The 26,545-nt window shown below is 35.0% G+C and overlaps 1 protein-coding gene across 2 annotated transcripts in view; it reads left to right on the forward strand.

The window, feature by feature from the left end:
- Positions 1-26,545, forward strand: part of IFT57 (intraflagellar transport 57) — a 62,056-nt gene that overhangs the window by 22,283 nt on the left and 13,228 nt on the right. For both annotated transcript variants that reach the window (XM_010350038.3, XM_003939393.4), the window contains exon 6: positions 8,649-8,771. In XM_010350038.3, coding sequence (XP_010348340.2) covers positions 8,649-8,771 — 123 coding nt within the window. The remainder of the gene's footprint in view (positions 1-8,648; positions 8,772-26,545) is intronic.

Raw genomic sequence — 26,545 nt, forward strand, 5'->3', positions numbered from 1 at the left:
ATTCAATAATGTTTTATGGCTTTCATTGCCTACAGGTCCATTTATACAGCGTATAGAGCAATGAAATTTCGATCTGGCTTTCAAGGTCCTTAGCAGTTTGACTACTGTCTACACAGCTAACCTCATTTTCTTCTACAAACCTTTATTCCAGTTAAATGGGTGCCTTCATAGACTTTCAAACACCTTGTGAGCATATCTGCTCCCATCCAATTATTCTCTTTCCTAGTGTCTCTTTGCTAAAATACCTTCCCACTGTCTGTCTACCTGACTCAGTAGTTCAAGGTTCAGCTCAAATTCTGTCTCCTCAGTGACACTTCCCTTATCACCTTGCCCCACTTAATCCCATAGCTAAATCAAAAATCTACAGCCCATAAATCCTTATAAAACGTAACTAGCATATTTTGTTCATGAGGATTATTGTTTTAGTCACTATTCCTGGACTATATGTGGAACATAGTGGGTACTAAATAAATATTTGTTGGATAAATATTAATATATGTAGTAATTATACTTGGCTTATAATTTCTTGGCTTCTTTTCTGGCTTGGAGGTCAAAATTCATATTCCTTACCCTAGATTTTAGGTTCTTTCGCAATGTACTTAACTCTATTCTTCCCCAGTATTCACCTTTTTAAGCCCCCAGATTGTTTTCTCATTTTGTTCTTCACAGGTTCATATATTCATTCCTATTTCAGTGTTTTGGCTTATGCTGTTTTCCTCACTGTAAATACTTGGCTTGTCTCTTTTCTGCCTATCTATATCCCGTACATTTTTGTAAGACTAAACTTAAATCTCATTATTGCATTAAAGCACACTTCTCTTTCTCATTCAGATTCCTATAGCATGCCACCTGTACCAGTTAGTTTTTGGAAGTTAATCAAATTTTATTTTTACCTGCTTATTGAAAAAAACTTTATTCTTTTTTAAAGTGAAATATGTTCCTTGTTTTTTTTTTTTTTTAAATGAAAGCATGAAGGAATATAAAGAAAAAAGTGAGAAGTTTCCCAAATATAAGCATCCAGATATAAACATTGTACCCCTTTATTTATAATTAGCCTAAAGTTATTTAAGATGTGAACATTAGGAAGTGGTATCTGAATGAAAGGTATGTGGAAATTTTTTGTGTAATACTGGTGCAATTTTTTTATAAATCTGAAAATATACACAGAAATAGATTAATGAAGTAGTATAGAATCTATAAGATAATACACATATGTAGTCATGTTAGTATATGAAGCAATTCAAATTAGCAAGGAAAACAACTATTCAATTAAATGGTGAAGAGATCACAGGCTAATCCATTTGTAGAAAAAGCTGGATTCCTCCCTCATATATTACACCCAAATCAACTCCACATGGATCACAATAAAAAATAATAAGGCACAAAAATAAAATAAAAACACGAAGCCAGGCATGGTGACTCACTGCCTTTAGTCCCAGACCTTTGGGAGGCCGAGGCAGGTGGATCACTTGAAGCCAGAAGCTGGAGACTAGCTTGGCCAACATGGTGAAACCCCCATCTCTACTAAACATACAAAAATCAGCCAGGCATGGTGGTGCGCACCTGTAATCCCAGCTACTCGGGAGGTTGAGGCAGCAGAATCGCTTGAACTCTGGAGGCAGAGGCTGCAGTGAGTCAAGATTGTGCCACTGCACTCCAGCCTGGGCGACAGAACAAGATCCTGTCTCAAAACAAAACAAAACAAAAAACCACACACACACACAACAAACATGAGTGTCAAGTATTATAGTTTGAAGTAGGCATAATTGAGCATGACAAGAAAATCAAAAACAGAAAAGACATCTAAATGCATAAAAATTAAAACTTTATATGATGGGAAAGCAGAGTGGGCAACACTATAGAGTAAAAATGCAAGTGATGAACTGGAGAAAAATAATTACAGCCTATATGACAAAGGGTTGATAGACATATGGTAAGGTGTTCTAGAGCTTGTGCGCTAGAGTAACACTGCCTGCCCTACCACTCACTGTATATGACATTGAAAAACTCACCTAACTATCCTGTGCCTCAGTTTCCTCACTTTAAAAGATGGGAATCAGACTCCCTGTTTCATGGTGTTATTATTGGTTATTTAACCCATTTGTAAAAGCATCTAGTACCATGTTTGGCATGTAATAATAATGATAATAACTGCTAAAGTATACCAGGGATTAATATGTATTATACACTGTACCAGTCTTTTAAATACATCGTCTCATTTAATGCTCACAGCAACCTTTCCAATGAGAAAGGTGCTGTTGTTATTCTCATTTTACAGATAGGTACTCTGAGATTTGTAACTTGACCAACAGCTAGTAAGTCATGGAAGTGGGATTTGAGCAAAGATGTGATTCCAGACCCATCCTCTTAACATTTATGCCATATTTTTGTGACTCTTAAGACAACTTGATTTCCTTTTCCCTGAGTCTTGGGAGTATTTAATCTTGACTGTTAATTGGACTTTGAACATCCTCTGGGTAGGTATATGAATTGAGCTCCTTAACTGAATCTGGACACTAGTGTATCCATGAGGTTTCCATCTTACACATATTTTTACGGAACATAGTCTTTCTTTGATGCTTGGCCAAAGATTGTTGGAACAGGGTTCTGGGTAGGCTTTTAATGCTCTGTGTTTGATTCTTGAGCTGACTTTCATGGTGTGCCCCACTGTTTGAGCCCAAGGTTACTTTACGGGATAGTGTAGACAATTATTTTTAATTCTTCCTTTGGCAGTCAGGATCAGTTCCCATCTCATCAGTTTCTCCTTTTACATAGAACCAATTATTATTCCCATTAACTGGCCTCAGACTCTTCCTAGTAGTCTACAAACTCTGCAGGCAGCGATTAAATCCTTTTATCTTTCCACACCAAGCACAGTGCCTGAATTCTTACCTTGAATGCTGTAGTTTAACAAATGGCTTATTAGTTTAATTAATTAATTATAAGTGAGACTTCTAGATAGCTTGTGTTTTATGAGCTTCTAATGCTTTCTTCTGCAGTAACTGGAAAATGAAATTTCCCAAAAGCAATGCTTTATCTTAGTTAACGTGTTAGAGAGGGACTTTGTCATGATGATATAAAATTTAGATTAAATGAAACAGCAGTTTATTTCTCTTTTACGAATGACCCTGCATAAAGTACCATTTGTTAAATGGAAAAACAACTGGGAAGAAAAGTTTTCTCAGAATATTATAACCAAGGCATAGTATAGCTTTAAAATGATTTATACTTTATATGTTGGGCTTGCTCAGTTAATGTGTCCAGTTATTAGGCATTAAGAAATGTTGAGTGAGGAATGAGATTATGAAATAGATATGTAAACATGGATGCAGAAGGAAACCGTACAGTTTGAATAAGTTAATGCTACTCTGCCAGAACTAATGTTCTGTTTTGGCCCTTTATTCATTTAGTAACTGGGCCATTTCCCCTAGTATATTAATTATGGCCTACGAGTGAGTGAAAATTTTAAGCTCCTACATTAAATCATTTTAGGACATCGGGAGGAGGAGTTAGCAAGTCATTGCTTGAGGTAACCAAATAATAAACTAGTAAGGGTAAATGCAACTTACTAAAGAGCCAAACATAAAAGCAAAGAGCTTAGGCACTAGAATATCTTAATGCAGTCTTTCATCTTTATGTACCCTACTAACACAGATTCTAGGTCTGGTTCAAGTGGCCACTGCAAAAGCATCTGCCTTTATGAACATGCCCCTCCTTCAGTAAAACATTTTGAATATGTTATTCACAACTTGAACAATCCTATATCCAGGCCTGAAGAAAGTGGGAGTATGGAGGGGTGTCCCCCCTTGTCTTGTCTGGGGATTCTGGACTTCAGTCTTGTACAGAGGGAAAGAAAGAGGGGGTGGAAATGAGGGGATGGGGTTTGAGAGCACTGGCTTTGGGATTTAATCAACAGCATATAGCTTCAATTCACCCAACTGGTGCTCCATAAGTCAAACTTATTTATTTTTTAATTTTTTAATCTTTAGTGATTATGAAATATAGTGCATAATTATTGGATGTATGTGATATTTTGATACAAGGTATACAATGTATAATGATCAGATCAGGGTAATGGGAATATCAATCACCTCAAGAATTTATCATTTATTTGTGTTAGGAACATTCCCATTCCACACTTTTAGGTATTTTGAAATATGCAATACATTATCCTTAATTATAGTTGCTCTATTGTTCTACTGACCACTAGGTCTTATTTTTTTCTACAAAACTCATGCAGTTTTAAATAACTATTTTCATACCCACTAACCATTCCCTGTTTATCCCTCCCCCCTCTACCATTCTCAATCTTTGGTAAGCATCACTCTCTCTCTACCTCCATGAAATCTACTTTTTTTTTAGGTCCCACATATGAGTAAGAACATGTGATGTTTGTCTTACTGTTCCCAGCATATTTTATTTAACGTAATGACCTCCGATGCCATCCATGTTGCTACAAATGACGAGATTTCATTCTTTTTCTAGCTAAATAATATTCCATTGTATATATATACCATATTTTCCTTATCCATTCATCCCTTGATCAACACTTAGGTTGATTCCATATCTCGGCTGTTGTGAGTAGTGCTGCAGTAAACATGGGAATGCAGATTTCTCTTCAACATATTGATTTCCTTTCTTTGGGGTATATGCCCATTAGCAGCATTGCTAGATTATATGATAGTTATATTTTTAGATTTTTGAGACACCTCCATAGTGTTCTCCATAGTGGCTGTACTAATTTACTTTCTCACCAACAGTATACAAGTATTCCCCTTTCTCTACATCCTTGTCAGCATTTGTTATTGTCTGTCTTTTTGATGAAAACCATTTTAACTGAGGTAAGATGGTATCTGGTGGTTTTGATTTGCATTTCTCTGGTGATTAGTGATGCCGATCTTTTTTTTAAATTTTTTTAAATAACTTGGTTATTTGTATGACTTGTTTTGAGAAATGTCTATTTAGATCTTTTGCCTCTTTTTTAATTGGATTATTTGAGTTTTTTTCCTACTGAGTTGTTGGAGCTCCTTATATATTCTGATTGTTAATCTCATTTCAGATGGGTAGTTTGCAAATATTTTCTCCCATTCTGTGGATTGCCTCTTCATTATGTTGATTGTTTCCTTTGCTGTTCAGAAGGTTTTTAGCTTGACATGATCCCATTTGTCCATTTTTGCTTTGGTTGCCTGTGCTTTTGAGGTCTTCCTTAAGAAATCTTTGCCCAGACCAACGTTTGGAGTGTTTTCCCAACATTTTCTTTCAGTAGTTTTATAGTTTCATGTCTTAGACTTAAGTGTTTAACCCATATTGATTTGATTTTTGTGTATGTTGAGAGATAGGCATCTAGTTTCTTTCTTCATGTGCATATCCAGTTTTCCCAGCACCATTTATTGAAGAGACTGTCCTTTCCACAATGTATGTTCTTGGTATTTTTGCTAGAAATGAGTTGTCTGTAAATGCATAGATTTAAATCTGGATTTTCTATTCTTTTCCATTGGTCTTTGCATCTGTTTTTATGCCAGAACCATGCTGTTTTAGTTACTGTAGCTTTGTAGTATAATTTGAAGTCAGGTAATGCAATGATTCCAGCTTTGTTCTTTTTGCTCAGGATTGCTTTGCCTATTCTGGGTCTTTTGTAGTTCCTTGTAAATGTTAGTTTTTTTTTTTTTTTTTTTTAAATTTCTGTGAAGAATGTCATTAGTATTTTTATAGGGATTGCACTGAAACTGTAGATTGCTTTGGGTAGTATGGACTTTTTAATAATATTTATTTTTTCAGTCCATGAACTTGAAATATCATTCCCTTTTCTGTGTCCTCTTCAATTATTTTGTCAGTGTTTTTGTAGTTTTTGATTAGGTTTATTTCTAGATATTTTATTTTAGCTATCGTGAATGGGATTACTTTTTTGGTTTCTTCTTCAAATTGTTCACTGTTGGCATATAGAAATGATACTGATTTAGCTGGGCACGGTGGCTCAAGCCTGTAATCCCAGCACTTTGGGAGGCCGAGGCGGGTGGATCACGAGGTCGAGAGATCGAGACCATCCTGGTCAACATGGTGAAACCCCGTCTCTACTAAAAGTGCAAAAAATTAGCTGGGCATGGTGGCACGTGCCTGTAATCCCAGCTACTCAGGAGGCTGAGGCAGGAGAATTGCCTGAGCCCAGGAGGCGGAGGTTGCGGTGAGCCGAGATTGCGCCATTGCACTCCAGCCTGGGTAACAAGGGTGAAACTCCGTCTCAAAAAAAAAAAAAAAAAAAAAAATGATACTGATTTTTATATATTGATTTTGTACTCTGTAACTTTACTGAATTTATCATTTAATACAATATCTGCACTCTATTAAGAATCAATCAAAACTGCTGCCGAGAGGACATGCTCTCTTGTTTCAGCCTGGTTTTGCAGGATTGGGATGTGGGGGCCCATTACCCTGGCAGGAGTAACCCTGTATGTATACCCACACACATGCCCTGAGATCAGGACTCACATACCATTAGTAAGGCATATGTCCTCCCTACCCCAGACCCTACTGGTCTGTCCTGTGTGGTATAGAAAATGAGAGAATTAGGTTTGTAGAGCCTAAGACAGGTACCCAGATGTGCCAGTGAGTGTGCATATACCTCATTCTTCTAAACGTATGCATCTTACTGTTGCCAGTGTGGGTTTACATGGCAGAGAACCTTCCCTATTGCTTTAGGTTTTGACACAGAGACCCATTATCTCTTTTCCTGCCATCATACACATTCTCATATAACTTCACACGTCTACTTTGTGAATGCTGCACCTCCAGCTACTATATTCTTATGCTACCCAAGATCCAATTTATATAGAAGTATAGAGCATTAAATACTCAAAATAATGTTTCCATATTTAAATGTTTAAAGTAGAATCTTGAGCTTTTTTTTTTAACCTAGATTTTTTTCATATTTTACTTAATGTTTGTTTTTTTATACTTCTGGTTTTCTAAATGGAATGTAACTGAATACATTCAGACCATATATTATAAAGTATAAAAACATGTATTAGTTATCTGTTATCAAATGATGAGGTTAGAAATATATAGTCCCCTGAATTTCTGAACAAAAAGAAGTATAGGCTTTAAGGTTCTAAGTCTAAACAGGACTTGCTGTTAACGAGCTAGGAGGTAGGAGAGGCTTTCTTATATTAGCTCTGTCCCAGAGTCTTAGCTGGGAGTGAGTTCAAAGCCTCTAAAGACCTCAGGCTCCCACAAAAATACAAGCCCTAATGTAAGGTTAATATTCTGATTAGTGTTACATCTGATTGGAAAGACTAATACAATGAACTTTCATTTAAGAAATACGATTTTTGTGACATAGATTTATATTGTGAATGTAATTTCATCATCAGGTTGTTCACATAGTTTTTATTTTTAAATTTTGTATTATGGAATGTTTTAAACATATACAAAATTAGAATAAGATAATGAATATGCCACATTATCCACTTTGCACAGTTATTAACATTTTGTCAATCGTGTTTTATTTAAAGCTGCCTCCCTTTTTTCTTTGCCCCATAATATTTTAAAGTAAAATTCAGACATCTTGTCAATTCATCTGTAAATATTTTAGCATTTATTTCTAACTTATAAGTCCTTTTTAAACAAAACCACCATGCCATGTCATACCTATAAAATTAGTAATTTCCTATCATCCAGTATTCTCCCATATTAAAATTTCTCTGATTATCTCAAAAATATCTTTTTATAGATTATTCAAATTAGAATTCATATATAAGGTTTATACTGTGTGTTTATATCTCTTGGGTCTGTTTTTCTCTATATAAATATTGAAATTTTAGGTTTTCTTTAGATTTACTTACAATTTATTAAAAGAGTTAAAAGGGAAAAACTGGTACTAAAATTACTGCCTTAGATGTTATCTTTAAATCATTAATCTGTACATTCTTTATATTTTCAGATACATACATAATGCTGAAATGTGAAGGGCTGGGAAAAAAGAGAAAAGAGTGGACTTTTTTTTTTGGCGGGGGGAGGGGGGTAATTTGAAAACAACCTGATTGATTTTTATTATTCCAATGCAAAAATCAAATGCAGAAATTTGGCATCCACCCTATTTGAGTTCAAGTATGTCTATATTAAATCACACTTTAACCTATATTATAATCTGATCTAATAAATTATCACTTCGATTATGAATACAAATTTTATAAATAGTGAGTCTTTGCTTCCAGAATTTTTTAAATCTTTTCTCTTGCATATTTGGGGTTTCTCTTTCAGCATAATAAATTTAGGTGTTTTCTTAACAAACATGAGTGACTTTTCTTACCAAACATCTTTCCTATTGTTACCAGTTAACACACCTAAATGGCTTGTTGGTCCATTTGATGGTATTCCTGTTGAGTTCAGTTTGATGTCTCAGAAACATTTTTCCTTGTAAAAATAGTTGAATCACATATTTGCTTCTTTTTTAATATGTATTTTGCTATTCTACCAGGTTGGTGCGTTATTTTCTTTCAACATTGTAGGAAGACAAAAAAGAATTTCTTCTTCTACTATAATTTTAACACTACCAATTCTTGATTTAAATTGTGCAGTACTGCTAAAATGCCTCAAATTTTTATCATTTCTTTTTATAAACTCTCAATCTTGTGATATCTTTCCTTTCTTAGGATATGAACGAGACTGCCAAACAAGAAGATATTTTGGAATCCACAACAGATGCTGCAGAATGGAGCCTAGAAGTGGAACGTGTACTACCGCAACTGAAAGTCACGATTAGAACTGACAATAAGGTATCAAAGAGGGAACGCGTTTTCTTCAAAAACATGTTATAAGGCAACTTCAGGGTTAGGGATACTCCCAGTTATAAAAATTATTAAAGAAGGGCAGTAGGATTCAGTTTTCAGCATTTTGTCTTAATAGGGATTTAACAAATTGTTGAATAACTAAATAATGTAATCTGGTCCAAAAAGCAAAGCAAAGATCTTCAAAAGAGTGATTTGGAAGACATCATATTTGCCTGCTGTTGAGGGGTATTTTCTCAGAAGATTTTCTGGGAAATCGTATTATGTTTAGATGAATAGGAATTCCATGACCATATCAACTGATTAGAGTTATAAGATGGTTTAGAACTCTGCTGGATGGTAAAATGGAAAGCAGCCTGGAAGTGATCTTAGATAATCTATTCAATACATGTGATTAAAAATAAAATGTTAAGAAAATAATCAAGAAGTCATATTTAATAAGATTTAGGGATTAGACCAGATTAACTCACCCATTGTATGAAGTTTCTGCTTCCTTTCTAGTTACAATTTTATAAATACTGTTGTATTAGTTTGTTTTTGTACGGCTATGAAGAACTGCCCAAGACTGGGTAATTTATAAAGGAAAGGTATAATTGACTCACAGTTCAGCATGGCTGGGAAAGCCTCAGGAAACATTGCAAAGGCCAAGGGAAAGCCAGGCGTCTTCTTCACAAGGCCACAGGAAGAAGAAATGAGCAGGGGAAATGCCAGATTATTATAAACTGAGAACCGCAAGGGAAAACACCACATTCATAATCCAATCACTTCCCACCAGTTTCCTTCCTCCCTTAACACTTGGGGATTACATTTCAGGATGAGATTTGGATAGGGACACAAAGCTAAACCATGTAATTCTGCCCCTGGCCTCTCCCAAATCTCATGTCCTTACATTTCAAAACACAATCATGCCTTCCTGACAGTCCTCCAAAGTCTTAACTCATTCCCGCATTAACATCCAAAGACTTATCTGAGACAAGGCAAGTCCCTTCTGCCTAGGATCCTGTAAAATCAGGGTTTGGACTGCGCAGGTCCACTTATGCGCAGACTTCCCAATAAACGTTACACCCAGTATGCCTGCCGTTCTGCATCCTCTTCCACCTCCTCTACCCCTTCTGCCTCTGCCCACTCTGAGACTGCAAGACCAGCCCCTCCTCTTCCTCCTCCTCCTCAGTCTACTCCACGTGAAGACAATGAGGATAAAGACCTTTCTAGTGATCCACTTTTGCTTAATGAATACTAAATATATATTTTCTTCCTTGTGATTTTCTTAATAACATTTTTTTTAGTTTACTTTGTTGTAAGAATGCAGTATATAATGCATGTAACATAAGGAATATGTGTTGTTTTTATTATCAGTATCACTTCTAGTCAAAGGTAAGCTGTTAGCAGTTACATTTTTGAGGAGTCAAAACTTATGCATGGATTTTCTACTGTACAAAGTGATTGGTGCCCCTGGCAACCAACCTCTGCACTGTTCAAGGGTCAACTGTAATGACTTCAGAATAAGTTAATAGGTTACTAGACAATACTATTCTAGCAGCAGTATAAATATCTCTACAAAAGGGGCTAAAGAAGCATCTAGATAAGGAAACTGAGGGAATATTTTCATCCTTGGAGGCTGGACATAAGCCCTTACCATTATGGAATAAGGTTCTAGAGAAGCTTATTACTCTGAAAGTGTGATCCTGTGTCTGCTTCCAGAAAAAGAAAAACAATCTTACAAACATTGCTGTTTTCAGAATGCCTTGGAAGCTGATTTATTCTTAGAATGTCTGGATTTGAGCTTGTATAACTGTATCTCAGAGCAGGTAGGAAGTAAGCTAGACTCCTACAGCAGTCCCAGGATAGGGAGAGAGCAACAGAGGTCTTACTACACTGTGAACAGCTGTAGAACAAACTCTATTCAAGGTAAGTGGACAAATCCTACAGTCTGTTTACCTACTCATTATGGTAGATAATTATTAATTGATTGCATTGCAGGTGAATTCTTTGTATAGTTTTTATATCTAAAAATATATTAATAAGAATTTCTTCTTCACTGATTAAGTGAAATCTTCTGGAAGTCTTCATTTGCAAAAATGTAAGTGTTTTACAAAAATGTAGTTTCTGATTTTTTGGTCTTGTCAGAACAAATTCACTTCCTAAAATTAAAAATCACTATTATTGTGATTCTGGTTAGATTGTTGTGTTAAAATAATTATATAGTTGGAATCTCTCAAGTACAGCTTAATCCCACAGGAAGCAAGTTTAATTTGTTTACTTTCAAGCTAAATAAACTCTTGAAGTCAAATGTCTCATTTAGAGTCTAATAGGGATTTTTTAGAGTGCAGTTATTAATTTTTGCATTAATAGGAGTAACTTAAGAAAAAATATAAATGTAACTGCTAACACATACTCTTTTTACAAAACTATGTGCAGTTCATCATCAAAATCCTGATGCTATTATCAAAATCCTGAGTTTTCAGATAATCAGAGTTCTCCTGATTTGGGGAAGAGTTAATGAGTTGAAAGTTGGACCCTTATTGTCATGCCACTCTGTCAGCCTTAATCTTATGAGGATATACTCTGTCAAATTAATTACAAATTTAAGTTTTATGGCCAGCATTCCAAAATATCAGATAATGGGTTTTTTCATTACGTTTCAGAATATGCAGATATCATTTTGAATTTAGATCTTTGTGATAAAAACTACTGACCAAAGTCATATTTGATTGCTTTTTCAGAATTCTTCTTTAGATGATTTGGTCTTTGTATCTAGTATTATTTACAAACTCCTAAGTCTTTCAGATATAGCAATTGGGAAATGCACCTTTAGGGTCAGGTGAATTCTTTATACAGCTTATTTAAAAATAAATATATATATTGGCTTGAGAAAATAAGGGACGAATAAAAAGTTTCTCATATCTTAGAAATAAAAATAAATCATCTGGTTACATATGAACCTCTTCTCACAGACTCCTTCTCCTCCGGAAGAGATGGACTCCAGCATTGACGATCACCCCTTTCCTTCCCCACTACTTAACTCTACCCTTTCCCTTCCCTTTGACCAAAATAAGAATCTTTCACTCAACACAAGCTATCTAGGATATCTAGGTCCTTTGTGTTTGAAAGAGAAAAAGAAAGAAAAGAAGTGTATTATTTTGGGATCAGTGTGTTTTACTGGTCAGTATTGGATTAATTCTTAAGTGGTTTAGAGGTGAGAGAGACAAGTAGGAAGGGAATGCTGTTATTTAAATTCGACAGTGAATAAGTCCCGTATTTATTTGGCTCTGGATCAAATCTGTGTTTTGCTTTTTTTCTCTCACACTTTTTTTTTTTAAATCAGGCAGCCTTATGAGCCATGGTAGGCTCAGAGACTCCCCCTGCCTTTTTTTTTTTTTTTTTTTTAACTTTCATGAAAGCAAGTTTTATTATTAGAGAAAAAACAAAAGAATGGCTACTCCATGGGCAGAGCAGCCTTCTCTCACACATTCAGTTTATTCTTTTTATGTTTCCTAGCAGGGAATCACAAAAAAGTAAATCTCCTTTTCTATTCTTTTTATGTGTTTTAATATATGTGCTTTGATGAGATCTTACCATACACCAATATTTGATACTCTCCATAGTACTGAAACAAGGTTTTTACTGCTAAACTGGCTTATTCCTATTGTCTGGCTCCCCTTGCTACCGTTGCCAGTTCTCAAAGAATGCAAACTAATTTTAGTATTAGCTTAAACAGAATACAATTAGGAAAGCAAATGTTGCCAAAAATACGAATGATGTGCTTCACAACTGAAGATGAAAAATCTTTGTTATATGCTGATTTGAATGGACCGTATTAATGGTTCATTTTTTTGCATTGATTATAATGTTCCTGGTAATTACAGTTGACCTTTGAATGATGTGGAGGTTAGGGATGCCAATCCCTGTGCATTTTAACTTTTGACTCTTCAGAACTTGCCTACTAATAGCTTACTGTTGGCTGGAAACCTTACTAATAACATAAACAACACATATTTTGTATGTTATATATTCTGTATTCTTACAATAAAATAAGCTAGAGAAAAGAAAATGTTAAGAAACTCATAAGGAAGAGAAAATATATGTACTATTCATTAAGTGGAAGTGGATCATCATAAAGGTCTTCATCTCCCTTGTCTTCACATTGAGAAAGCTGAGAAAGGAGGAGGGACTAGTGGAGGAGTCGGTCTTGCTGTCTCAGGGGTGGCAGAGGCAGAAGAGGTGGAGGAATAGGAAGGGGAGGCAGGAGAGGCAGACACACTGGTGTAACTTTATGGAAATGCATTCTAATTTCTGGCTGTTTTGATTTTTTATTTCTCTAAAAACGTTTCTGTATGTTACCAATTCTTCCACAATTTGCTTTAATTTTTCGTAAAAGGGTCCACATCATAAAAGTAGTCCAAAGCAATCTTGAATCATCAGAGCCCTCCTGCCAATTGTCCAGTGTCAAAATTTGTTTCTGGTACTGCTGCTTCTTCGAAGTCTTCCTCATTATTTGACACTGGTTTGGAAGCACTTACCTCTATCAAGTCATTGATTAATTCCTCTGCCATGTCTATTAGCTCTTGAATTTCTCCAAAATACATATTTTGAAACCTGTTATCCCCACCAACATTTTTTTTTTTTTGGCCAAGCCACAATCTCTTTCATGATTTCCATGATTGTCTCTATCGTAAATCCTGGGAAGTCATGCACGACGTCTGGCACAGTTTTCTTCAGCAGGAATTGGTTTTAGACTTCATGGCTTTCACAGGTTTTTCTATAACAATGGCATCTTCTTTGGTATAATCCTTCCAGACTTCTATAATGTTCTCTCTGTTGGGGTTCCACAGGGTTGACAATTCTTTCCATAGACTACTATGTATAATAAGACTTAAAGGTCCTTATGACTCCCTCATCTACGAATTAGAGAGGTTGTATCTGGGGGCAACTAAACTACTTCGGTACCTTCAATGTTGAACTCGTGGGGTTCTGGGTGACCAGAGGCATGGTCCAATATCAGAAAACTTTAAAGAGCAGTCCCTTACTACCAAGGTACTTTCAGACTTCAGGGATAAAGAATTGATGGAACCAGTCCAGAAAAGTGGTTCTCATTGTCCAGGCCCTCTTGCTGCACAACCAAAAGACTGGCAGCTGGTGATTATCTCTTCCTTTCAAGGCTCAGGGGTTAGCAGTTCACAAATAAGGGCAGTCCTAATCATAAACCCAACTATAATTGCATAAACCAGTCGAGTTAGCTTATCTCTTCCTGCTTTAAATCCTGGTACTCACATCTCTTTCTTACTAATAAATGTCTTTGTGGCACTTTTTTTTTTCCATAATATGGCACTTTAGTCTGCATTAAAAACCTGTTTATGCAGATACCTTTTCTCCATAGTAATATTCTTAATGGCACCTAGGAACTCATCTTCTGCCTTTTGGTCATCAGAAGCTGCATTTCCTGTTATCTTGACACTTTTTAAAGCCAAATCTCTTTCAAAAATTATCAAACCATCCTTTGCTGGCATCAAATTCTCCAGCTTTAGATCCTTCGCCTTCCTTTTGCTTTAAATTGTCACATAATAATTTCATTTTTTCTTGAATTATGGCAGAGGCTATTTCTTTCTTACAGAAATCCTACACCCACATAAAAGCTGCATTTTCAGCATAAGAGAGAAAGTATTTTGCAAAAAGGGAAAGGTTTTTGTGCCTGCTGTCATAGCTGCACTGATGGCTTCATGGATTTTCTTTTTTTTACAATGGTTCTTATGGTGGATTCATTTGTCTTGAAATGACAGGCATCCTCAGCTGCAGACCTCAATCTACAGTACATATCAAGCAATTCATCTCTTTATTGTAATGTCAGGACTTCTATCTGCTTCTTGGGAGCACTTCCAGCATTGCAAGTGACATTTGTATGGGTCCCATGGTGTTATTCAGGGTTTATGCTAAACATGGAAAATACATGAAGATACTGCACTAAACATGAAAAAGTACATGAAAACCCCAAGAAATTACTTTTTACTGTGATAACGCAGTTTTACTGTGGTAATACAGACTAAGTGCTCATTTGGAGATGATTAGCCTCACGCATTTTAAACAGGTATTTGCAACACTTGAGTTCATCACAATAATAATAGATGGCTACAAAATTATTATAGTACAGAATGTACTACAGTTAATTATATACACTTAAGATTTACTACTGCATATATACCTTTGTTTACATTTCTGTCAACTGCAAATAGCTCCACATACAGTCTGTGTGTGCATAAATTTCGGTAAATTTTAACTTTTTATAATAGTTTTTTGGCATATTTATGGTAGTAAATGATAACAGACTACTATCTAAGTATATTTTATGTGTTTATAACATACCTAACCTTTTAATAATTTTTTTTGATATTTTTAGCCTATGTGGTTTATATTGCAAGTTTTTTCAAATTGTTGCAGATTTCTAGAAATTTTTTATATGTATTTATTGAAAAAAATCTGTATATAGGTGGACCCATGGAGTTCAAACTGGTGTTGTCCAAGGGTCAACTGTATTTCTACGGTGGTTTTATAATCAGAGAACAATTTAGATCTGCCCCAAGTTGGAATAACGTGTCTAAAGATGCAGCCAGAAGTTCTGCTAAGAGAGTAAAAATGAGCCGAATCCTAGCTCATAACACTTTAGTAATGACTCACTCATGACCTAATGAGTACGGCTCATCTAAATTAGCTTAGTACATTAAGACAATTATTGAAGGATAATATTTTCCTACATAAGTAAAACATTTTAAATTCCTTATATTAAGATATATACTTTTAAAATTTTTAAATGAATCAAATGAAAGTCGCTGAGTTGAATATAAGAATAGTTGAAGCTGAGCTGCCAAAGAATTCTCCATGTTCCATAGTTCTGGAGAAATAGAAAATGGGAATGCATTTTCATATAAATTTTTACTTCCTGTAATGTTGATTAATTTTGAATTGCTGAAGAAATATTTAATGCTGTGTTTTGAGAAAGAATATTCTATCTCTTTGAGTTTTCTTTTTACTATAAAAAGCAAACCTTTGACTTTGTTGAAATAAATGTTGACCACCCGAGTGAGACTAAGCAAAGGCAATTTATTCAGCGCTTACTGTACAGCAAGGGAGTCAGCCACCATCATTTGTGTTTGGCAAAGACTCAAAAGCAGGTAGGGAAATTTAATGATTTTTAGTGGGAAAAAAAGAGAAGACTTCCTAAATGTTCAGATATGGCTGGAAATCTGCAGGTGAGCTAAACTAGAAGTAGGGTATATGTGACTGGCTGGTTAAGGGAGGGGATATTTGACTTTGGCTGGCTGGTCCTATGTTGGAAGTAGGTGGAGGGCAGAAGTTGAGAAGTTAGCAGTCATTGATTAAACCCTGTTCGGGGCTGATTGCTACAGAGGTTTGCTGCAGAGGCTGTGGTTTTACTTCCTGGTCTGGCTGCTGCAGATTGTGGGTCAGAGTTATATTTTTGTATATGAGCTGGCTGTTGTCAGTTATTTGTGTAGTTAGTGTCTCAACTTCATTTACTGACCCAAAGGAAAGTGGCTTCTTAAAACCATCAGTCCTATTGGTCTTTATCAAGAGAATGACTGTTTTTCAAGTCAAGTTTTTTTTTTTTTTTAATCACAGTGAAAACCAAATAATCATTAATAATATTTATTCCTGTTCTCTGGAATAAGGAAGAGCAGAAAGTGTGAAATCAGTTTTCAACTAAACCCTACTTAGGCCCTTTTCTTCAATTATGCCGTACTTATTACTAAACGATTGTGCATTATAGTGATTTAATATTAGGTATTTAATGCAATGAAAAAATGTTCTAACATGCTTTAATGCCCTGTGGATATTGTAATTAAAATTTTGATTAATGACTTAAGTAGATTTTTTTCCAAATTATAATTAAATGTTTCCTACTTTGTTGTTTTAAAAGGTAGTTGGGTAGGTATCCCCTTCATTCCACCAAAATGTCTTTAGTGTTACTAATTATGTAAATCTTCAGATTCATTACAAGGAATTTAGATGAAGAGATTATTTTTAAAAGGCTTTGGAAGTATTATAGCATGTGTTTTAATTATTTCCAACCTTAGATTTACTCAACTGCTTTTTTAGTACCCTTACCTATTCATTTAGTATCTGACTTTCTCAGAGTACAGTTGTAAAAGGAACCTTAAACTTTAAATGTCAACTTCAGGCCATTGGATTTTGTTTTAACATAAATAAACTGTATAAGCGTTGCTTTGAGTGATTCACGGCAGGAAACATTTCTGGAAGAGTCATTGGGCTAAGGATGGAATCACTGCAATAGTTTTGAGCCCCTGGGGCTCTCTAGTCACTGTGAGAGCCAAAACCTGAGAGGGAGAAGAGAGGCATCCATTAATCAGCAGGTGGAATTCCATTTAAATGAACCTGGAGGGGCCACAGAATTGCTACATTAGATCTAAGTCTCTTAGAATTGGAAGCTAAATCCTGCAGAAACTTAGAATGGTAGGCTTTCTCATATTATAGACAAATCTGTGTCCTCTAGAAACAATAGAGGATTTTTTCCCCCTCATTCCAAAGCAGTGGAGAGAGTACAGTAACTTGATTTGACCTTCTGCCATCTCTGTGTTTGGATGCAGTGTAAGTGGGTATTAATAAAATTTAGCTTCTTTAACTATTCTTGACCTGCAGGGATTTATAAATTGTTATAATTAGGAATAAAGAGCCTTTGTTAAGACTTATGCTCTGGTTTTTAGTCAGGATATATTGATAGGATTCTTGTATCCATGAGCAAAAATGTATATAATCTGTGGCCTAAAATATGTGAATATGTTTTATGTAATTAATAGTTATTAAAATGGGACTTTGCCTGTTATTTGCATAATGGAGAAACTACAGTTATAATTTTTATAGATTTTCTGGTAGACTGTCTGTTGAGAAATATTCACATAATTTAAAGAAAAACAAGGTGCCAAATAAAAAAAAATTAGCTTTTACAATTACCAGTAACAAATGTAAATACAGGTGGCAATAAGTCGGTCTCCATGTGGCTCTATGCGGGAATAATAGCTCCAATTACTGTCACAAATGTTTGTAATTGTATCTATTGCTGCCAGACAATAAATGCTTTTTAATATAGTGAGGCCATAAATGTACATGCTGCTGTTGTTTAAACAAAATACAATTTTCAGCAAATTTATCCTTGAAACACCTGCTATAATCAAAAGAGGTGAATGCCATCAAAATAAACTGCCTAAATTAACCAGACACATACATTTTTAAAGCAGCTTGTATGATTACTCAACTGATGTCTCAAGAGAATGGGGAAATATTCACTGATGGACTTTTACAGGCAAGCTTTCTTTAAGAGAGACTACACGAAACAGAATATTGTTTTGGGCTTTTGTATTTTTAAACAAATGTTATTTTGTGGACTCAAAGTCGTACTGCAAGGTCAGCTGTTTTTTGTTTGTTTCATATGGATCCTGGGTAGATGTCAGAGTTTGTGGGAATATTGTGCTTAAAATTATTCAAGCAACTAAAACAGATTTTTAGTTGCTTCTGTCACAGTCATGTTGAACATTCAGGATATTCTATGTTTAAAGATAGTTGATGATGCCTTCCTTCCTATTTACCCTGAGTGTGATAAATGTTTCAACTAGATCAGAGAAAGGTTCCATTTATCACAAGTTGAAATAAGAGAATGACTGTTTTTGCTTTAGAGATTACCATCAGTTGTAACTAAAGAGAATCAACAGTGGTAGCAGACTTTAAGGAAATAACCAATAGACTTCATGTTATATAAATACTGCAGAGGGAAGTTGCCAATGCCACACAGCTGATATACCTCAACTAAATATTTGTGATTGAAAGCAGTGAATCAATACATATTGATTATAATTAAAATTTCTAGACTACCTAAATATTTTGTTATTGCAAAGAATGATTTCATTTTTTAATTAATATGAACTATGAATTGAAGCATAGAGCCTTTGTCATATGGACCTTTCTATAAAATGTACTTTTTATTGGCTTGTGTCATTTTTCTCATCAACTATATTAGAGCAGTTCTCACTATCACTGAGTTTTATTAAAAATTTCTTAATATTCTAACAAATTTTACTCCCGTGGTTTTTATCCTATTTATTTGATTCTGTTTTCTTGTACCAAGTAACAATTTATATTTCTTGGTTCTTCAAATATGCAGGAGATAACTATTGTTTCTTAGAGTTTTTTGAGTTGGGGGGATGTGGGAGTTTTATCAGTATGAGATCCAAGTTTTGGTTCATACATTCTTGAAGTCGGGAATACCATCAGGTCACCAGTTCTGGTGTTCCACTGTGGTTACTCAGCATCTTATAATTTGGCCTCTGAATGTTCCCACATTCTAAGACACCCAATTCACTCCATGTTTGACTTGCCAAATCTCTTCTCTTTGCTTGTAACTACTTCTAAAGCCTGGGAACCCTCACTCAGAAGATGGATGTGGCCATATGAAAGGGGTGTTAATGGAGTTAGCATGAATAATAGGTCAGAGTCAACATAGGAAAAGTTTTTAGTAACAGATGGTAGTCAGTAAAGATAAACTCTGAGCACCTTAGAAATGTAACTATTTAACTAAAAGGTATTATATTTAGGGATTATAGATCTTCAGCTTCAATTCTGTGGTAGGTGAGTGCGAGAATACCAGTGATTACCATCGCCTTGCTTACCCATGATGTTTCTCTACAATGAGAGGAGTTTCTAGAAAGCAGTAACATCTCTGAGGAAACACATATTACCAGTGATCATGACTATTCCCACATTGTCTGCAACAAATAAACCAAAATATATACCACATATAGATACTCAACTATTTTTAAGTAATCTGTGTAGTTCTTTAATACATGAAAATAAAAATTATGCTTTTATACCACAAGAGTGTACCATAGAAGACTTTAAGCTGCTGGCAATGGAAGAAAAAAAATGTCAGATTAAAAAATTCAGGAAAGCCACATTCTATAATTATTCTACAAACTAATGGGCATTTCTCATTAGAAAAGTAATTCAGTCTCATTTTTAAAAAGTTATTTAATTGAATGGACAGTCGCACTCTCTTTTTTTCTCCCACACACATATACACTCACATACACAAATACCTACACAAATGGGAGCAGTAATGAAACTGGAAGCTCTGAGAATGAGAACAAGAAGAGATTGCAAATCTGCCTGTGCCAAGTGGCAAAAAGAGGATACAGATAATGTTCTTTTATTAGGAAAGAGAGGATTTTCTGTAGAGGAAGGGAATATGCTGCTCATATCCCTGCAGGAAGCATGATGATTTATAGATTTGTCTGAGAAGTATTTTCTAGAGTGAGCTTAGATATATGCAAGGTATTTTCCTTGCCCCTTATACTGAATCTGATTTTCTGCAGTTCAGATTTGCAAAGAATTGTTGACCCTAGATGTGTTTTTAGACATGTCACAGGAAATCTTGAGACTTGCCACTTTTGAAATATAGCCTCCACTTGACACTGCAACTAAAATTAAAATTTTAGTAAATAAGTATCTTCCTGTGATTGAAGTAGAGATTCACTATCCAGATCCCCCAGGGCTTTGCTGCCCAGCCACAGAAAATATGGTCAGCAGACAGCCTCTAGTTCTCTACCCTTTGAGTGACAGATTTGCCTAACTGAAGGTCTCATCCTTCTCTGGGCAGCCTGCATCTGAGTATATGTGAGTTACTTCCAGTTTGGGACTATTATACATAATGCTTCTATGAAAATTCTTCTATATGTGTTTTAGCACTTCTATATGTGTTTTAACCACTTTCAAAATTTATTTGGCAGGGTCTACTACAGCTGATCACATACATACACCATGACCTAGAAATTCCACTCCTACCAGAAATTCCAGTAGAAATGTGTACATTCCAGTAGAAATGTGTGCATAATGCTGCTGTGAAAATTCTTGTATGCTAACACACATATGGAAAAATTTTCATATAGAAGAATTTTTATATAGAAGAATCCTTCTACATATAGAATTTTCATATAGAATTCTGTATGCTAAAACATATATGGAAGAATTTTCATAGCAGATGAAAATTCTTATATGCTAAGATACATATCGAAAAAGTTTCATATAGAAGAATCCTTCTATATGCTAAAACACATATGGAAGAATTTTTATATAGAAGAATACTTCTATATATAGAATAATTTTCATATAGAAGAATTTTCATATAGAATTCTTCTATATGCTAAAACACATATGGAAGAATTTTCATAGCAGCATTATGTAAACATTTTTACTGGAATATACACATTTCTACTGGATTTTCTGCTAGGAGTAGAATTGCTAGGTTATGGTGTATGAATGTGATCAGCTGTAGTAGACTCCGCCAAATACATTTTGAAAGTGTTTTAAAAAAACTTTATATTCCTCTCTTACACAGTTGGTGGGAGTGTAAATTAGTTCAACCATTGTGGAAGACAGTGTGGCGATTCCTTAAGGACCTAGAAATAGAAATTCCATTTGACCCAGCAATCCCATTACTGGGTATATATCCAAAGGATTATAAATCGTTCTACTATAAGGACACATGCACACGAACGTTCATTGCAGCACTGTTTACAATAGCAAAGACCTGGAACCAACCCAAATGTTCATCAATGATAGACTGGACAGGGAAAATGTGGTACATATACACCATGGAATATTATGCAGCCATCAAAAATTAAGAGTTTGTGTCCTTTGTAGGGACATGGATGAACCTGGAAACCATCATTCTCAGTAAACTGACACAAGAGCAGGAAATCAAACACCGCATGTTCTCACTCATAGGCGAGTGTTGAACAATGAGAACACATGGACACAGGGAGGGGAGCATCACACACTGGGGTCTGTTGGGGGGAAATGGGGGAGGGACAGGGGGTGGGGAGGTGGGGAGAGATAGCATGGGGAGAAATGCCAGATATAGGTGAAGGGGAGGAAGGCAGCAAATCGCACTGCCATGTGTGTACCTATGCAACAATCTTGCATGTTCTTCACATGTACCCCAAAACCTAAAATGCAATAAAAAAAACCTTTATATTCCTGCCAGCAGTGTATGAAGTTCCAGTTACTTTACATCATTGTCAACATTCAATATTGTTTCAGTCTTTTTATTTTAATCATCGTGGTTGATATGTTATAATATCTCATTATCCTTTTAATTTGCATTTCCCAGTTGACTTAGGAGGTTGAGCCACTTGTTCATATGCTTATTCAGCTTTCGGATGTCTTCTTTTGTATTTTGCTGTTGGGCCATCTGCTTTTCCTTTTCATTTATAAGAAGTTCTTTATATATTCAGGATATGAATCTCTTGTCAGATATGTGTACCGCAAATACCTTCTGTAGCTCTCCTTTTCCTTTGTGTATTATGACAAACAGTAACTTAATTTTAATATACTCAAAACGATTTTCTTTTGAGGGAGCAAATAGGGCTAATACTTATGTTTTAAGAAATCTTTGCTTACCCAAATATGAAGATATTCTCAGACTATGTTTTCTGTTTTAAGCTTTATTTTTTTGCCACTCAGAAGATTTGCAATCCATCTAAGTTTAATTCTTGTGTATGGTCGTGAGGTAGAACTCAAGACTTACTTAGTTTTCAAATGTATGTGCAACCGACCCAGACAGTTTATTGAAAAGGTTATTCTTTCAGCAGTACACTGCTTTTTCATAAATCAAGTGAGCATGTATGTGTGGGTCTGTATTTTATTACTTTAGTCTATTTGTTGTTATTTGCTACTATTGAAAATATCTTTTAAATTTATGTTTATTTGTTGCTGGTATATAGAAATATAATTTTTTTATGTATATCTGTATCTAGTTCTGTGTGTGTATATGTGTGTGTGTGTGTGTGTAACTTACTAAATTCACTTTAAACAGTAGGCCTGTAAATTATTTTGCCTTTTCTGATTTATAATTATGTCATTTGCAAATAACATAAATCTTTTTTCTTTGCAAGCCTTGTATCTTTTTACTTTATCTTGCCTGCTATACTGGTTAAGAACTGTAGTCTAATTTGGGTGTAAGTGGTGTTATCAGGGAGAATGCTTCCAGTATTTCAGTTTCACCATAAATATGATGTTATCTTTACGTCTTTTATAAATATCCTATAGTAAATTAGGGAAGTTCCCTTTTGTTCCTTGTTTGCTAAGACTTTTTATCATGAAAGGACATTAAATTTCTTTCAAATAATTTTTTTCTTCATCTATTGAAATGATTATACAATTTATCTCTTCTCTCCCACTTCTTGTGGTGAATCATACATATATATGTGTGTGTGTGTGTTAACCTTGCATTTTGGAATAAATGCAATATCACTGGATTTGATTTGCTAATATCTAAGACTTTTATATCTCTAATTATGAAAGGCATTGATCTATAATTTTTGTTTGTTTTTAGGGATCTTTGTCAGGTTTGGGTATAATGTTATGCAGGCCTCATAAAACAAGTTGGCAATTGCTCTCCCTTTTTTTCTGTTCTATAGTAGCACTTGTATAAAGTTGTTAATTATTTTTTAAATGTTTGGGAAGATTCACTAATGAAGCCATCTAGGGTCTGGATATTTTTTTATTATGAGAACATTGATAATTACATGGGTTTATCCTAAGAATGTTTTCTATCCCATTTTATTGCACTATTAATATATAAATAACCTTACAAGAACTCAAATATTACAAATGAAATAAAGTCTCCCCTAACAATTATCTACTTAAAATTTTTAGGTATACTGTGCTGCATTTTATCAAGAAAATTATGTTATGATATAATGGTCATTGCAAGTTTGGGTTCTACCATGGATTGACCTGTGTGAGCTTAGACAATCTACTTAAAAATAGCTAAGTCTCAATTTCCTCATCTTAGTAGACTTTTTAAAGAGAATTATATGTGATGATGTACCAGTAGTGCTTAGCATGGTGCCTGACATGCAGTAAGCATTCTGTGAATGCTAACATTGTAATTATCATTATTAGATTTTAAAAGATCCCTTGAGGGATGTACTGTTGAAGTACTACTTCATACCCAAGGAAGGAGAAAGAAAAAATTTCTAAGTCACTAAAGTAGATATCACAAAAGAAACTACTAAAGCTTATGCATTTTGTTTGCAGGAGAGTCCTATAAATCCTTCTTTGGGACTTATTTATCCTTGTTTTAGTGATGGTTCTAGCAAGGTTATTTTATCTGGATTGTCTGTCTGCAGAAGATTAGAAGCAGCAAGCTTCCCTAGTGTTCATGCTTCAGCAAAATAACCAAGATAATAAACATTCATTTAATGTGCAAACTTTAAATTGAGAGTTATGAGAACTTTTCTTACTTCTTATTGAAATTGGGTGACAAAGAAAGAAAATGAAAGAGGCCACTTGATGTAATAGAAAACCTATAAGTGAGAGAAAGGATATCTGGATTCCTATTCATTCTGTGATTAATGGTATAAAAAAACACACAACCTCGATTTGTTATCAAATCTGTGAAACAGAGGTATAGGATTTCTTTCCCATGTATTAGAGTGATCTTGAAAATCTCTAGAGAAAGTGAATTCTGTGTTGAAACAATGGCCCGAGAAAAATGCAGTTAGATGTCTTAAATGGAGCCTATAAGCGCCCTTGTAAATAGTTTTATCTTCACTAAAATAAAGCTGCAAAACAGAACATTGAATTAAGATTTCATCGGTAATTATAATGGAATTGTAATTACCATTATAATTGTGGGCCGTGAGAATAGAGAAGGATAGAGTCAATGTCAGAATAAAAGTAACATTTTTGTGATGGGAAGTGATTCAACACACATCAAAGCCTTGGAGCTCTGCTCTTGCTTTTTTGCAGGGAGAAGCAAAAGGTGCGAACAGACCTCCATGAACTGCTGCCATCAGTTGTGGCCTGGTGTGGATTTTTTCTGAGCATAGGAAAAAGCATCCCAGCACACGGGAAGTTGACTTCCTTGGCTTTTCTCTATCAACAATTCTTTTTTTTTTTTTTTTCAATTGCATTTTAGGTTTTGGGGTACATGTGAAGAACATGCAAGATTGTTGCATAGGTACTCACATGGCAGTGTGGTTTGCTGCCTTCCTTCCCCTCACCTGTATCTGTCATTTCTCCCCATGCTATCTCTTCCCACCTCCCCACCCCCATCCCTCCCCCACTTCCCCCCAACGGACCCAGTGTGTAGTGCTCCCCTCCCTGTGTCCATGTGTTCTCATTGTTCAACACCCGCCTATGAGTGAGAACAATTCTTTAGCACTATGCCTCTCCACTCATAAAGTCTAACTTGTTTTTATTTAAAAAAAAAAAGAAAGAAAGAAAGAAAGAAAACAGGGTTTGGTATTTTACAAGCTGTAAATTAATGAAACCTGTACACAGATGTAAGTTCCATTTACCATCTCTAGCTCTGGCTCATGATTTAGTTTCTCTTTTTCCTGCAGTTTCAGAGAGAAGCTTTAAGCATTGAGTTGGAGATCTAGACAAAGAAACAAAATGTCTCTGTATATGCAAAGGAAATCCTTCAGGTGTCATTGTGTTGAAGTAAAACCCAGAGATCCTTAGTCTTATGAGTCACCTTAACAGCTGCAACTCAATCTCATCCTTTTTGATTTTCTGGTGTATTGCGAATCACCATCTGCAGATATTTCATCACAATTTTTCAGTTTCCGAAGAAGGGAGATAGATAATATAATTTGATGCTAAAGAATTTGGAGTAGGGAGGAGGTCTATGGTTACAACAATACCTTTGCTATTTACCTAATAAGTGATAGTATTAGATATATGATGTTGAATTAGAGGATTTTGAAAGATAGAAATTCTAAAGAAATCATATACTGTATTATTAGTGTTCTCAATTGCATTGAGAGAGGAAATATGCGAGATTGGGTGAAATATTCATCTTCAATGGAGAAGAGAAATGATGCCTAATGAACATGCTCTGGAGCAGTTTAGGTGACCAGTAGACCCCAGTGAGATCTTGATAAACAGCAAAAAGAATTCTTGGTTTACCTTATAAATTCTTCGGTGGCTCATTTTATCCCCCCAAAAGCATCATGTATTATGTGGAAACTATACTGTTTTGAGATTGCTTTCCATTTTTCAGACATGAAACTTTGCCAAAGTCAATTTGCCTATCCGATTCTTAGTTTTTCTCACTATATAAAATACATATATATAATTAATTTTCCTGCATAAAAAACAACCCTCAAATTACAGTGACTTATAATAACACATTTATTTTCACTTACAATACATATCTGCTGATATCTGCTTCAGCTGCAGCTCTGCTCAAGGCTGGGTTCTATGTTTCTTACTCCCAGACCCAGGCTGAAAGGATAGTCCCTATGTAGGGCATGCTTATTACTGTCATGGCTGAAAGAAAAAGCTAGATCGCTGGTAAATGGATGCTTCTGACAGATTCTGCTCAATCCTGGCATAGATCATGTCCGCCATCATTGCACTGGCTAAAGAGAACCAGAGTCAAGGCCAGCATCAATGAAGCAGGAAAGTATACTCGTCCCACAACCAGCTAGCAAATCTCATAACCCTCTTACAGGGAAAGTAGAAGTCTAAGAAGAGTTGACAGTATCTACTTATCTCTCCAAACCTTTGTGACTCTCAAATAAGGAAAGTCACATAAAAGTGCATTATAATCTAATGGATTCTCTACTAATGTAAGAATTACTCTCATTGTTGAACAATTCCTTTTAGTGTTACTTATTTTAGGGATCCAGATAGATTTCAAGTCCTTACATATCATTAAAACCCTTTTCTTC

The sequence above is a fragment of the Saimiri boliviensis genome, chromosome 8, assembly GCF_048565385.1.
Source record: "Saimiri boliviensis isolate mSaiBol1 chromosome 8, mSaiBol1.pri, whole genome shotgun sequence".
Taxonomy (NCBI): Eukaryota; Metazoa; Chordata; class Mammalia; order Primates; family Cebidae; genus Saimiri; species Saimiri boliviensis.